The 12,072-nt window shown below is 37.5% G+C and overlaps 2 protein-coding genes across 2 annotated transcripts; one reads left to right on the top strand and one right to left on the bottom strand.

Moving 5' to 3' along the window:
• Positions 1 to 7: 7 nt before the first annotated feature.
• On the top strand, positions 8 to 5,640 carry LOC105205738. The gene is made up of 3 exons (XM_011175237.3): positions 8 to 1,842; positions 2,293 to 2,469; positions 2,546 to 5,640. Exon 3 carries the CDS (start codon positions 2,575 to 2,577, stop codon positions 5,350 to 5,352), a length of 2,778 nt encoding a protein of 925 aa, XP_011173539.1. The 5' UTR covers positions 8 to 1,842; positions 2,293 to 2,469; positions 2,546 to 2,574; the 3' UTR covers positions 5,353 to 5,640.
• LOC105205739 (lipase maturation factor 2) lies at positions 5,395 to 11,888 on the bottom strand. Its single transcript, XM_011175238.3, has 10 exons — positions 11,495 to 11,888; positions 9,807 to 9,990; positions 9,435 to 9,536; positions 8,859 to 9,046; positions 8,610 to 8,788; positions 8,244 to 8,496; positions 7,960 to 8,165; positions 7,607 to 7,847; positions 7,270 to 7,489; positions 5,395 to 7,026 (listed from the first exon to the last, which is right to left on the bottom strand). The coding sequence occupies exons 1-10, from the start codon at positions 11,586 to 11,588 to the stop codon at positions 6,747 to 6,749; spliced, it is 1,947 nt and encodes a 648-aa protein (XP_011173540.1). The 5' UTR covers positions 11,589 to 11,888; the 3' UTR covers positions 5,395 to 6,746.
• Positions 11,889 to 12,072: the final 184 nt, after the last annotated feature.

The following is a 12,072-nucleotide window of genomic DNA, read 5'->3' as shown; positions in this document are numbered from 1 at the left end:
CGTCGCCGACGTCGATTTGACATAGGGCCCTCTCGCGCGCTGCTGGCCGCTGCGCTCCGCTCCGCCGATTCCGCCGATCACCGCCCCCGGAACGGCACGGCACGGCGCGGTACGATACGGTACGACGACGGCACGGTGATCTGGCGCGGCGCTCTCTCGCGCGGCTGGACCTCTCCTCCTTCTCCTTCTCCGTCGCCGCCGCCGCCGCCGCCGCCGCCGCCGCCGCCACTAGCAGGGAGAGAGAGACAGAGAGAGAGAAAAAGAGCACTGAGCGCGGCGAAAGAGAAAGAGAGAAAGAGAGAGTGAGGGAGAAAGAGATGTTTCCCAATTCCCGATCTTCCGCGACGATGGGTATGTTGCCCGGCAACGGCGGCCTCCTCTTCGCGTGTCGAATCGACGGCACGGGTACACCTCAACCGGTGGACGCCGCCACGACGATGGTGCTCATGATAACGGTCGTCAACGTATCACACATCACTCCACATCACTCCGCCACCGCTCCACGGTCGACATATTCGGGCCGCGGGCCGACTGCGCAGCCGCGCCTCCGCAACGGCGACGTCGGAAACATATGTGCGCTACTTCCGGCCGAATGTCAAAACCGTCCGTTGGTCGACGCGCCGGCTACCGTGGCGCCGCCGTCGCCACGCCGTCGTATTCGCGCGCGCGCGCGCGGAAAAATTCACCTTTCAGCGGACGAAGAGAATTATATTTCCTCCCGCTGACGTCGAGCTCGAGAACGAGAGAATCTGTTTCTCTTGTTCCGTCGATCGTCTTGTCCCTCGATTCTCCTCGTTCTTTCCGCGGAGTTCCCTTGAAAATGCCGCTGCCGCGCCGGTACGAACAATGTTTCTGGAGTTACGTCACACCGCGACCACGTGACCGAGCTCGCTCGTGTTTGTATGGAGCTGCGACGCAGAACGCGCTCTCGTCCTCGTTTGGGATCCCCCGAGTCTCGAGAGGGTTCCCTCCTCGGCCGCCTCCCACGCCGACGGCGACTCGAGTGCCACTCGTTCTTTTCTCACATCAACACCCACGTAATTGAGAAGAATACTTTACAGGTTGCGATGTGTCGGAACGACCGAATCAACGCTATTTCAATGTAAAAAAAATCATATTAAATGTTGCTTTAAGTTGTTAAAACTTTACAACGAAGACTGCGGCGAACGTTGAATTAGCATTCGGATGAATATTCATTCGCGTCTTGATTTCCATAGACTGGAGGAAGGTCTGGAACAGAATAGACGACAACCGGTCGGCCTGTGTCAGCCGCGCGACGCGACGTGAGGAGCGCGCGACGAGAAGGCCAGCGTTGGCCAGCGTCTTTCGTTGACACGTACGATCCGGGTTTCCGCGTTCTGTTCACTTCAATATTTCCCGGCTGTCTGGGCTGTCTGTCTTACCGGCACAAACGCTTACACTTTGCCGCGGCAAGTAGGTTGACTGAGGGGAGCTGAGAGGAGCGAGAACCGGAACGCGCGCGGCGTCTGCTGTCTGCTGTACCTGCGCCGCTCTGCGTGCGCGCGATCTACTACCTCTCATCTCTCATAAGCAACGACGGACGTCAACGGACGTACCGCTTTGTCGTCGATCGCATCTCGCAGTTGCGGAAGGAATACAACGGATAATACTTCCAAAGGGGTGTTTATCAAGGAGGAAGGGAAAAAGGGACTTAAATTCTGCCTCAGCAATTCGAAACTGCAAACGTGAAAGAAGCGAAGGAGCTTGATCGTTGATCGTGCGGGGTTCCAAGACCTCGATTGACAGCATTATGCTGCTTTTTTTACATGATAAACAAAGTTATTTTCCAAGAACCAACTGCTCTGTACCGTATCGAGCTACGTAAGTTCGCCCTTTAATTAGATTAGATGATATACCATGTATCATATTCCCAGTCGCCACAATTTGTAACTGCTGTATAATTTAGGAATAGTACTTTATGTAACAAATATTTCATGACATTTACATCATAATTACTTGTATCTTTTGCTTTCTTTTGTGCAATATGAACATTCAAATGCTACATATTATTCGCATAACAAGTACGTGATGCTTTAGTATATAGAATTTAAATGTTGAAACTACACAGACATCATAAGTAGTTAGTCATGCAAGTATCGTTACTTTTAAAAAAGGGTAAAATTGTAATATAATTATATACAACATTGCTGCAACTTCTCCATATCTAAAATGTGTTAATAAAGTTATAGTTATTATATAATGAACATATAACTGTCAAGTGGGTCAATTTTTATTGATAAAATTTGTAATATGAATTTTTATTTCCTACAGTATAGGAGAGACTCGGGGAAGTGTTTTCTTTGTTATGCACATGTAAGACTTGGATTAATAATGGCATCGCATCCAGTAGTGTTCTTTTATTGTCCAACATTGTATAAGAGAACTTTCTAAAGAATTCCAACTTTATTCTTCCAACTTCTCACATCTAATTTTGGGAGTTTCCGCTACGTAAGTTTGCACTTCATTTATCAAATTTTTGTTATTAGTTAAATATATTGTATATCATTTAATTTATTTGCTGCAGTGATTGAGAAGCGTGCATCCTCATTCGTCATGAGCGAATCCGATGACTGCGATCTCCTGGCCGCGGATATCCAGGCTCTGGATGAAGCTTTAGCCTTGGACGTGAAAAGAAAATCTTGGCCAACATATACCGAACAACATTCTGACATCTCGTCGTCGTCGGATCTCGAAAATCCTGAAGATAATGACGATTGTTTCGAGTATCTCTACGCGAATCAGCATATCGACGAATCTCTGAACGCTTATGAGATTAATACAAGGTTGATAACGGGCTTGTCGATAGCCAAAAGGAAATTGACTGTTCTACTGGAAGAATGCGAGCAAAAGATAAAGCTACTAGATGAGAAGATGGCATCCAGGGATACGTCGAGCACAAGTTCGAAATATGCGCTTAGCAATGCCGGTATGCCATACTTCAAAGACAAGGATTATTTCAGTCCTCCCCAGAACTATGATACTAAGATAAAGGAAGCACGCGGTGAGCTGCTCTTCTTGTCTTTAAAAAAGCCGAGCCGCTGGTCAAGAAAAGACAGAGACACACTTAACAATGCTATAAAAAGCCAGGCTTACGAATCTCTGCTGTCCGAAGACTTCAACAAAAATACCAACGCGTCCACATCCAATAATCAGATTAAGAAAATTAAAGTGCTCCCGAAAACTTTAAGAGAGATGGTGGGAGCGATAGGTGAGAAAGAGTTTGATTGGCACAAGATTTCCGCCATGGACTTCGACAATAAGCATTCGCCTGGCGAATGTCGAGCTATGTGGAATGTCTATCTGCATCCCGACATCGAGAAAAATGAATGGACGAGTGCGGAAGATAACAAACTGCTCAAGTGCGCGAAAGAACATAACTATCAAGATTGGGACGCCATTACAAAGAAATTAAACACAAACCGTAGCGCGTACCAATGTTTCATCAGATACAATACCATCAAGAGGGTGCCGTGTTCCGGGCGTATTTGGACCAAGGAGGAGGACAAACATCTCATGAAAATCATGAACGCGATCAAACTCGGGGACTACATTCCCTGGACTGAGATCTCCAATCACATGCGGCACAGGACCAAGCAACAGATCTATGTACGGTGGATGTACAGCCAGGCGCCGCATCTGAAGAAGGGTAGATTCACCAAAGCGGAAACGTCGATTCTCCTGAAAGCGGTGCAGAAATATGGTAGAAACTTCTGCAAAATTTCAAGCCTTGTGATGCCAAATCGTACCTCGGTGCAGCTACAATTGCGTTACGACACTGTAATGACAAATATCAAGAATTCAAATTTGAATCTGTGGACAGTTAACGATGATACGACATTGATTAATTTGCACGCAAAATACAAAAACAATTGGTCCGCGATAGCAACGCATTTTCCCGGCAAATCAAGAACACAAGTGAGACATCGGCATCACGCATTAGCAAAGTACGTTATGAAAGGTGTAAGTCTCGAAAGTATACCCAGACCGCCTCCAACAATTCCCAATAGAAGACTTTTGATGAACAGGAAATTTTTATCCTCGTCAAAATATCGTAATATATTTGTAGCACCCAAAAAGTCAGTGCGAGATACCGTAAGTGTTTATGAGATTCAGTTGAGGTTGTACGAAACTCTCTGTTTTCCACCTTCAATGCCCAACAATTTTGAAAAAGAACCCTACGACATCGAACAGCTTGCGCTTAATACTAAGAAACTACACGACACGTTGAATTTGTTGAACGCCAATCTCAATATTTCGAGTGATTGTTTGAATTATGCACATTTAAATAGCAGAGAGAAACAAATCTTAGATTCCTTAAAAGATTGCATGAACGTAGAAAATAACGGAACGCAAAACAGTGAACTGATAGAACAATTTCGAACGCGGATGTTCGGTAACATCGCGAAAAGTAGTAAGAGTGATTTCTTCATACCGCCACTTCCGTTCAATGGATATGTAAAACTAAAGAAAACTAAAACTCAAAATACATCTACGAATTACGATTTAGATGCTAATGAAGCATTTCTTATTGATATGCCTACAGAATTCTCCAATAGTCCCGGCATACTTGATTTCGTCAGTATTGATGAAGAGATTCAATTTCAAAAATTCAGTCAATTCTTGATAAATGATTATCATAATTGGAACCAGCAAAATGTAAATTTATATAAGTCTTTAAATTGTGTCTTTCTTTTAAAAAAAGAAGAGAGCATTGCAATTGAAACTGTATTAGAAGATAATGAACAAAATATAAATTTAGAAGATTACGAGCAATTGGAGCTAAATAAGTTGACGGAAACTGTCAATATTAATGAACCAAAAGAAGCGGATAGAAGTAATTTAATTCTGCCGAATCGAGCGTCTTTAATGGGTTTGAAAAATCTCTTTGTTTGGAAATTACTGTACGACTATCAAGACGAGACTCGTAAACAAGGCGAATCGATCGCGTCGTGCCATGGTTTTGGAAATGACCTAGCATCAAAACAAACGACGAACTCTCAAGAACCTGTGACAACGAAAAGTGCCGAATATCAATTACTGCGAACTCGCCTATTGCAATTATTTAAACTTCCTATAAGTTTATCGAACACCATACTGCAGACGCAGGGACCAGAAACGATATTTTCGATAAAAGAGAAATCACCCGAACAAAATGTTGATACGAAAAAAAGAAAACTTGAAGACACAGAGCCTGTGCAAAAAAATAAAAAAATTAACTCGAACGTTACGACTGACAATTCATTCTGCTTAGATGTTACGGAAACGGAAAACATTCCTACAACACGTAGATCACTTCGCCAAAGACATAAATTGTCGCAAAATAACGTATAATACATAGTCAATAGACTGGCTAAGTCAATATGGAGATATTTGTAGGAAGCATTAAAGTTTTATTTATCTGCAAACATGACATACATTTTTTTAGTTTATATTTTTGTTTACATTTCCCTTTAAAGTAAATGAGCGTAGAAAAAAAGACTAGTTTTTATTTATTACAAATATAATCTTCTGAAAATTATTTATAAATGTATTACACAACTGTGATAATTAACAATAGCAATACTCTGAAAATATATATGTATACATAGGGTGTCAAATATACAGGATGTCTATAAAGTCTTTAATATCCCCTATATTTCGGAAACGATTAAACTTTAGAAAAATCACGAAATACGTACTCGATCGTTTCGAGAAGTTACTCTTTTAAAATTAAAAAATAGAGTAGTCTCTCAAAATAATCGAATACGTATTTCACGGTTTTCATAATTTTCGAAATATAAAAGAATAAAACGTTGTAGACACTATATATATAATATGTGTATGTGCATGCATAAAGTTACAAACACATGTATCTAATATATTATAAGTAGAATATAAAATTACATTTATAGATTTTTGGAAGGCCATAGAGTGGCTACTAACAAATATTGTTTTAAACAAATGTTTAACGAAATCTATTTAAATAATGTCAAGGAACGTATAATATTTGTAAAAGACATTAGAAAAAATGCAATAGCAACGAGTTATATAAGAAAATATGCTTCATATAAATTGAAAAAATAAGATAGTGCGGTGTATACATATATATATACATATATATATATACACACACCAAAGTGTTTGATTTTTCTTATTTTCATCATAATGAATAACTTTTGTTTTATTATAAGTACTTAATATTCTTAAAACCACACATCGAAATTAATGCTAATGAGCGATACAAAATAGCATGAAATGAAGGAGATCCAATTTTCATATATGCATATATATATATACTGAATATTACAAATCATATCACACTTTTTGTAATAAGTATAAACATAGAATGGAATACAGATTATTAACAGTGTAAATGAGAAATGCAACGTATTTAACATATCCGTTCATCAAATATCAAAAGCTCTAAAAAACCTCATTTATATAAAATAAAATGCCTGTTTCTCTTATGAGTTATCTTAGTAGACTTATATTTAATGCGTTATCATACACGACATAATAGTTAATATTGTCTAACAGAGACCTATTAGGTGAAAGGAAGAAATGCAAATGTTTATTTTACATGCAAAGATTAACCTTGTATCTCTAACAAAGTTGTAAGTCACACTGTATGCAAATAATTCATATTCAGCTGATATATGTATATTTTACAGCTTGCATCTTTGTTAATATTCAATATCTTATAATTTTGTAACTTATTAAGTTTTAATGATTATCGCTCAGAGTAACTATTTCTTTTTCGATGCCGAACTGCTGTAACCTGTTATGATAAGTGCGCAACCGGCCGTAAATACGGCCCATAAAATTAAGCTTGGTTCCACTTCTCTGACCAAAGATCTAAGATAATCCAAAATCAATTTAAGTGGTTTATTTGTGACCTTAAAACCTGGCTTTTCTTGAATTATTTTCATTTTTTTCAAATAATCAATAAGAGGAGGATGATTTTGGCTGTACATTGGGAAATACTCTCCTACTCTTTCTCTGGTCCACCAAGCACGAGTATTCGATCTGTGTGTGTAAGAATATTAAATTGTGTACATTTGAAGCAGATATACTTTTATATCACACTCTTGCAAGAAGCAACACAAAATTCAAAATTTTTAGAGTAAGTTAACTTTATGTTTAATGCAGTAAACAAATAATTTTTAAATAGGCAATTTTCTTTTCTCTTTCAAAAACAAATTTTGATTTGTATTACTTTTCTTATAGAGATGCAATAAAGTTTCTTTATATATATTAAATTGTACTCACGTTTGGCTCCACGGCGATGTGTAATGGTAATAATAAAGACTGGCCCTAACATATTTCGGTGGTTTATCTCGGAATGGGTTTTCGACAGTGTTCATCAACGCTAATACCTCGGGCTGTCCGCTCAATAAACGATAGGCTAGCGACATTAACCACGGATTGTTATGATATGTACCTAAAGCAGCAAACCACATTTGCCAATCGAGACGAGGTTGATGAGGTGCTGCAAGGAAAAAATTGTTAAAGAATTTTTACCTTTTATAATTTTTACATATTTATTAATAAACTGAAATAATGTATCAACATAAAAAGGAATGCTTAATATACAGATATATCTCACCAACAAATGGCAATGAGTTGTTAACATTTCCTGGTTTATATAAAAATTCATATTCCTTCCAAGGTCCGTCAATGTTGTCGCTTCCCTCTATCACAACCTCAGGTCTGCCGTCGACTCCTGTCATACGACGGAATAATCCATAATTATTCGTTATATGAAGATAATCCACTTTTTCATGGATCGGTTTTAGATGACCGAGTATCGTTGAATTGTTCGACTGATGCAAAGTGGAATACGGTACCTACGATTATTTATATTTACACTTTATATGTAATACGTTACATGTGTTGTTCCTTACATTAAATTTTTTGTAAATATAAACCCAGGCAGATTTAAAGCTTAGTATTACTTACGAGGCTTATTGCAAAAATCCAGCCTATAGCTATGATGTAGAAAATGGTATTTATTATTGTTATTATTTTATCACGAGTCCTTTTCATTTGATACATAGAAGTGCTTATTGAGTCCACTATCGTTAATCCGAGGGATGCTACACCGATGTATATCGAAAGTAGCACTGCGCGAGATAGAATGTAATCAAATTGCTCCCGTGTAAATGCTACAATAAAAAACTTGGTACAGTTTTGATCAACGTTAACCAAATATCAACAATTATCAATAAAATAGCGATAAGTACCGATACTAGTTTCAATGGTCCAATTTTCTGTTATCCTAAGATCATAGTAAATGTATGTCCCATAAATTACTCCTCCATAAACTAATATTGTCAATAATATAGAAAAATAATTCTTAATACGAGACTTATCGTTCTTAGATTTTCTTAATTTGTAAAAGAACTGATCGTCCAGCAAGGATATGCATAGGCAAATGGTAAGAAAATTAAAGAAATTATAATTTCCAGTAGCCATAACGCAAATTTGCAGAATTACCTAGAACAGTAACATTAATGTATCACAATTTAAAAAAAGTCAATTAATCAATTGATATTTAATTCTATATTCTATTGTAGCTTGTTACACGCACGCGCGCAATTACTACATACCTGCAAATAAAATGCCGTTATTCTCACTTTTCTGTTTGGGAAGAAAAATAAGAATGGTACAGCAAGCTCGATAACATTTGTAGCAACGTTGGCTAATCGAAGGAAACATGTTGGCAAATGATGTGCGTACCATGCGAGAGGAGTTGGTATACATTGGGATTCAAAATGGATATTTAGGGCTATAAAAAAAGTATCATAGTTAATGCCATAATTAATGTTATCTATTGGATTCTTTGAAAATAATTTTACCATCTAACTTCCACCAGATTGGACAGTTTGAAGTAAGTTTCACTACTCCACTAGCAAACATAAGACGGAATAGCAACCAACGTACAGCCCAGACTGTCACACCATCGCTTGGCCTCCCATGATAAGGACTCCACCAAAATGGTGCCACAAGTATGCATAGAAATCCAACCTCTAATAATAGTACGTCCCTATAACATACAATTTATTAAAATTATCAAACAAATTATTCATATAGTCAAATAAGTAATCTGTTCACAAAAGCATTGAGTAGTACATATTTTAATAATTACTTTTTAAAATTTTATTATGTATACATAAATTATTTCTTTTAATTAATTTAATAATAATACTTATTGATAGTTCCCCATTATGAGATAAATGCTATATATAGTAATATAAGATATAACATTGGGCCTATAACTTCATATATTATTTGAATCAACTACAGTATGAAGGAATATATTCATAAATAAAACTTAGCAGAGGATTGAAAAATTTAATAATGTTACAAATTGTAAAACACTTTATAGTGTTAAATTATACATAAACTATGGATAAAAAATTTATTGGACTCACCATTGAAAGAACATAAATGTTTGACCAATCTGATACAAAGAATAATACAGAGACCACAGTCCTGCAAATATTGGTGCAATACAAAATTTCTGTGAGACAAATCTGTAATCAAATATAATTTCAGGTATTACACTATGACATCACGATGAGAATTACAATATTTATTTAGATTCATAAAATATAATAGAATTTGTAAGCAGTAAGACACTATGACATCACGATGAGAATTACAATATTTATTTAGATTCATAAAATATAATAGAATTTGTAAGCAGTAAGAATTATTTTCAAACAAAAATTGCATATTACAAATACTCCTATATTAAAAATTTTCTTTTAATGTCAATCTTGTAATATAACTATCAACTGTACCCTGCAAAAGAGAAAACTACTCCAAGGAAAGCCAGTATATCCAGCATATAATCAACGTTTAAGCCCAGATATGGGGCAAACCATAAGAATGTCGGCTTCTGTTTTAGTTTGTTGACCAATGTTGCTCTTCCCTTAAGATCCAGCTGTGTCCTGGCTGGAAGGATCCCATTGTCTCCATACAAACCTGTTTTACAATATTAATAACATTGCAACATTATATTTTGCTTATCTCCAAAAAAAAAGAATTTTCATATATATCTCAAACTTTACCTACATATTTTTTTTAACATTACAAGATTGAGCTTCAACATTGCAATTAATTAGCAACGTAGACATTAAAATTCCGTTATGCAACACGAGGAAGCGAAATCATCCGGAACATCGGAATATGTACAAGCAAACGGTAGTTTACATTCCGAAGTACCGTATACAAGCGTCGCTGATCGACGTTTATCAATCTTTTACGTGGCACGAATATGTCGAGCGTTTAACGCAGGTAACGAGGGAGACGAAGACCCTCGTGTGCCCACAGAATAAAGAAACAAAAAGAGTCGCCCCTACCGGACATTAGGTGGGTCGTTCACTTTATCACTCTGTCTATCCCGAGAGAGTGGAAAAACCACATGGGTCCTTGAGCCGGGTGAAACGGGTGGGTGACGTAAAGGTGCGTTCCAAAATGTATCGCTATAAAAATTTCTATATATTTGTGATAAAGCTCGTATATTTAAAACAAATTTAAAATAAAAAAATAAATTTAATTTAAAATATTATAGTAAATAAAAATTAAAATGTATAAATATAATAAAGAAAAACGTTAATAACCAAGTAAAGTTTAAACGTTTTGTTTATTATTCTGTTTATGTAATTACAGATTAATAAATATTAATCTTTTATTCTATTAATGTAAGGTTTCTTGGTCTACAGTCTCACAAAATCGTTATATAAATATTTATATTTGAGATTAGTATGTTAAAGATTTTTAGTATTATTAAATATTTTCTGATACTAATAAAATATACTGTTTGTTTTCTGTTCCTGAACTCCCTGAATTAGTGTGCACTTAAAGTGAAATAGTTATATATTTGAAAGTTAGTGAAAACAAGAAGGAACGTTCCAGTGCAGTCTAGTGCAGGAATAGAAAACAAGCCTATACATATAATAGATGATATGCGCAATATATATCTTCATCTAATTTGTTAAAATAAAAATTTATTTTCATTGTTTAAATTGATTCGTCCTATTCTACTAACATTTAATTTTCATCTACTTTAGTTATATTGATAAAAATATTCATAGTAAAATATTTATGTATTATCTTTATCGTTTATCTTAATTTATTATGTAATTTATTCTGAATCTGAGATATTTATGTTACTATTTCTCAGCGTTATTTGCTAAACACACCCAATGTTTGAGAGTGCGTTCAGATTCCATAAACCACTAGGGAGCTATTTCATCCGGAACATCGGAATATGTACAAGCAAACGGTAGTTTACATTCCGAAGTACCGTATACAAGCGTCGCTGATCGACGTTTATCAATCTTTTACGTGGCACGAATATGTCGAGCGTTTAACGCAGGTAACGAGGGAGACGAAGACCCTCGTGTGCCCACAGAATAAAGAAAAAAAAAAAGTCGCAACGCACAGTCGGCGTTGGTATCTCACGGCCAAAGTACGATAGTCTTACCTGGAATCTGCACGTAGAAGCTGAGGAATGCGAACAAGTATATTATGCAGATCCCGCGCAGGAAGAGGTTACGGGTGTAGCGTAATTGTGCCATAGTCGCAATAGGCGAGTTTTCTGTGAGAAAGTCAGCCTTTAACGCTGACAGACGGGATAACGGCGACCAAACACCGCCGGGTCAAAAGCGCGACGGACGGACAGACGGATGCGCGCGCGCACGTACACAAACACGACTGTTGTTGAGATGATCACGGATCCTTGGCGGTCCACGGCACAATTACACACACGTGCACACGCACGGTCGGTGAGAGTGTGAACACTTCGCAGACGTATGGACGTAGACGCACCCAACGCAACGAAACCAGCCAAACTGAGCCAAACTGCCTGCTTGCCGCGACGCCATCCGAAATTTCAGACTCGTCTGCAGCCGTTGGTCGACACGAGGCGATCCAGGCGCTCATTGGATGCGCTCAACAAGCTGGCGAAGCAGCTGACCGAGCGATTGAACTTGATTGGTTCTTATTCATAGGAATAATATTGTGAGAGAATCGAATAATTAAATCGCTTCATGCGTAGCAGTC

Source organism: Solenopsis invicta, chromosome 5 (assembly GCF_016802725.1).
Source record: "Solenopsis invicta isolate M01_SB chromosome 5, UNIL_Sinv_3.0, whole genome shotgun sequence".
NCBI classification, from domain to species: Eukaryota; Metazoa; Arthropoda; class Insecta; order Hymenoptera; family Formicidae; genus Solenopsis; species Solenopsis invicta.
This window is presented reverse-complemented; position numbering and strand designations above follow the sequence as displayed.

Coding starts and splice junctions, on each gene's coding strand:
- LOC105205739 (XM_011175238.3), bottom strand. CDS start 11,588: ATGGCACAATTACGCTACACCCGTAACCTCTTCCTGCGCGGGATCTGC. Junction 8,789..8,858: donor AATCTGGTGGAAGTTAGATG/GTAAAATTATTT, acceptor CTTTTTTTATAG/CCCTAAATATCCATTTTGAA. Junction 8,497..8,609: donor TAACGGCATTTTATTTGCAG/GTATGTAGTAAT, acceptor TTACTGTTCTAG/GTAATTCTGCAAATTTGCGT.
- LOC105205738 (XM_011175237.3), top strand. CDS start 2,575: ATGAGCGAATCCGATGACTGCGATCTCCTGGCCGCGGATATCCAGGCT.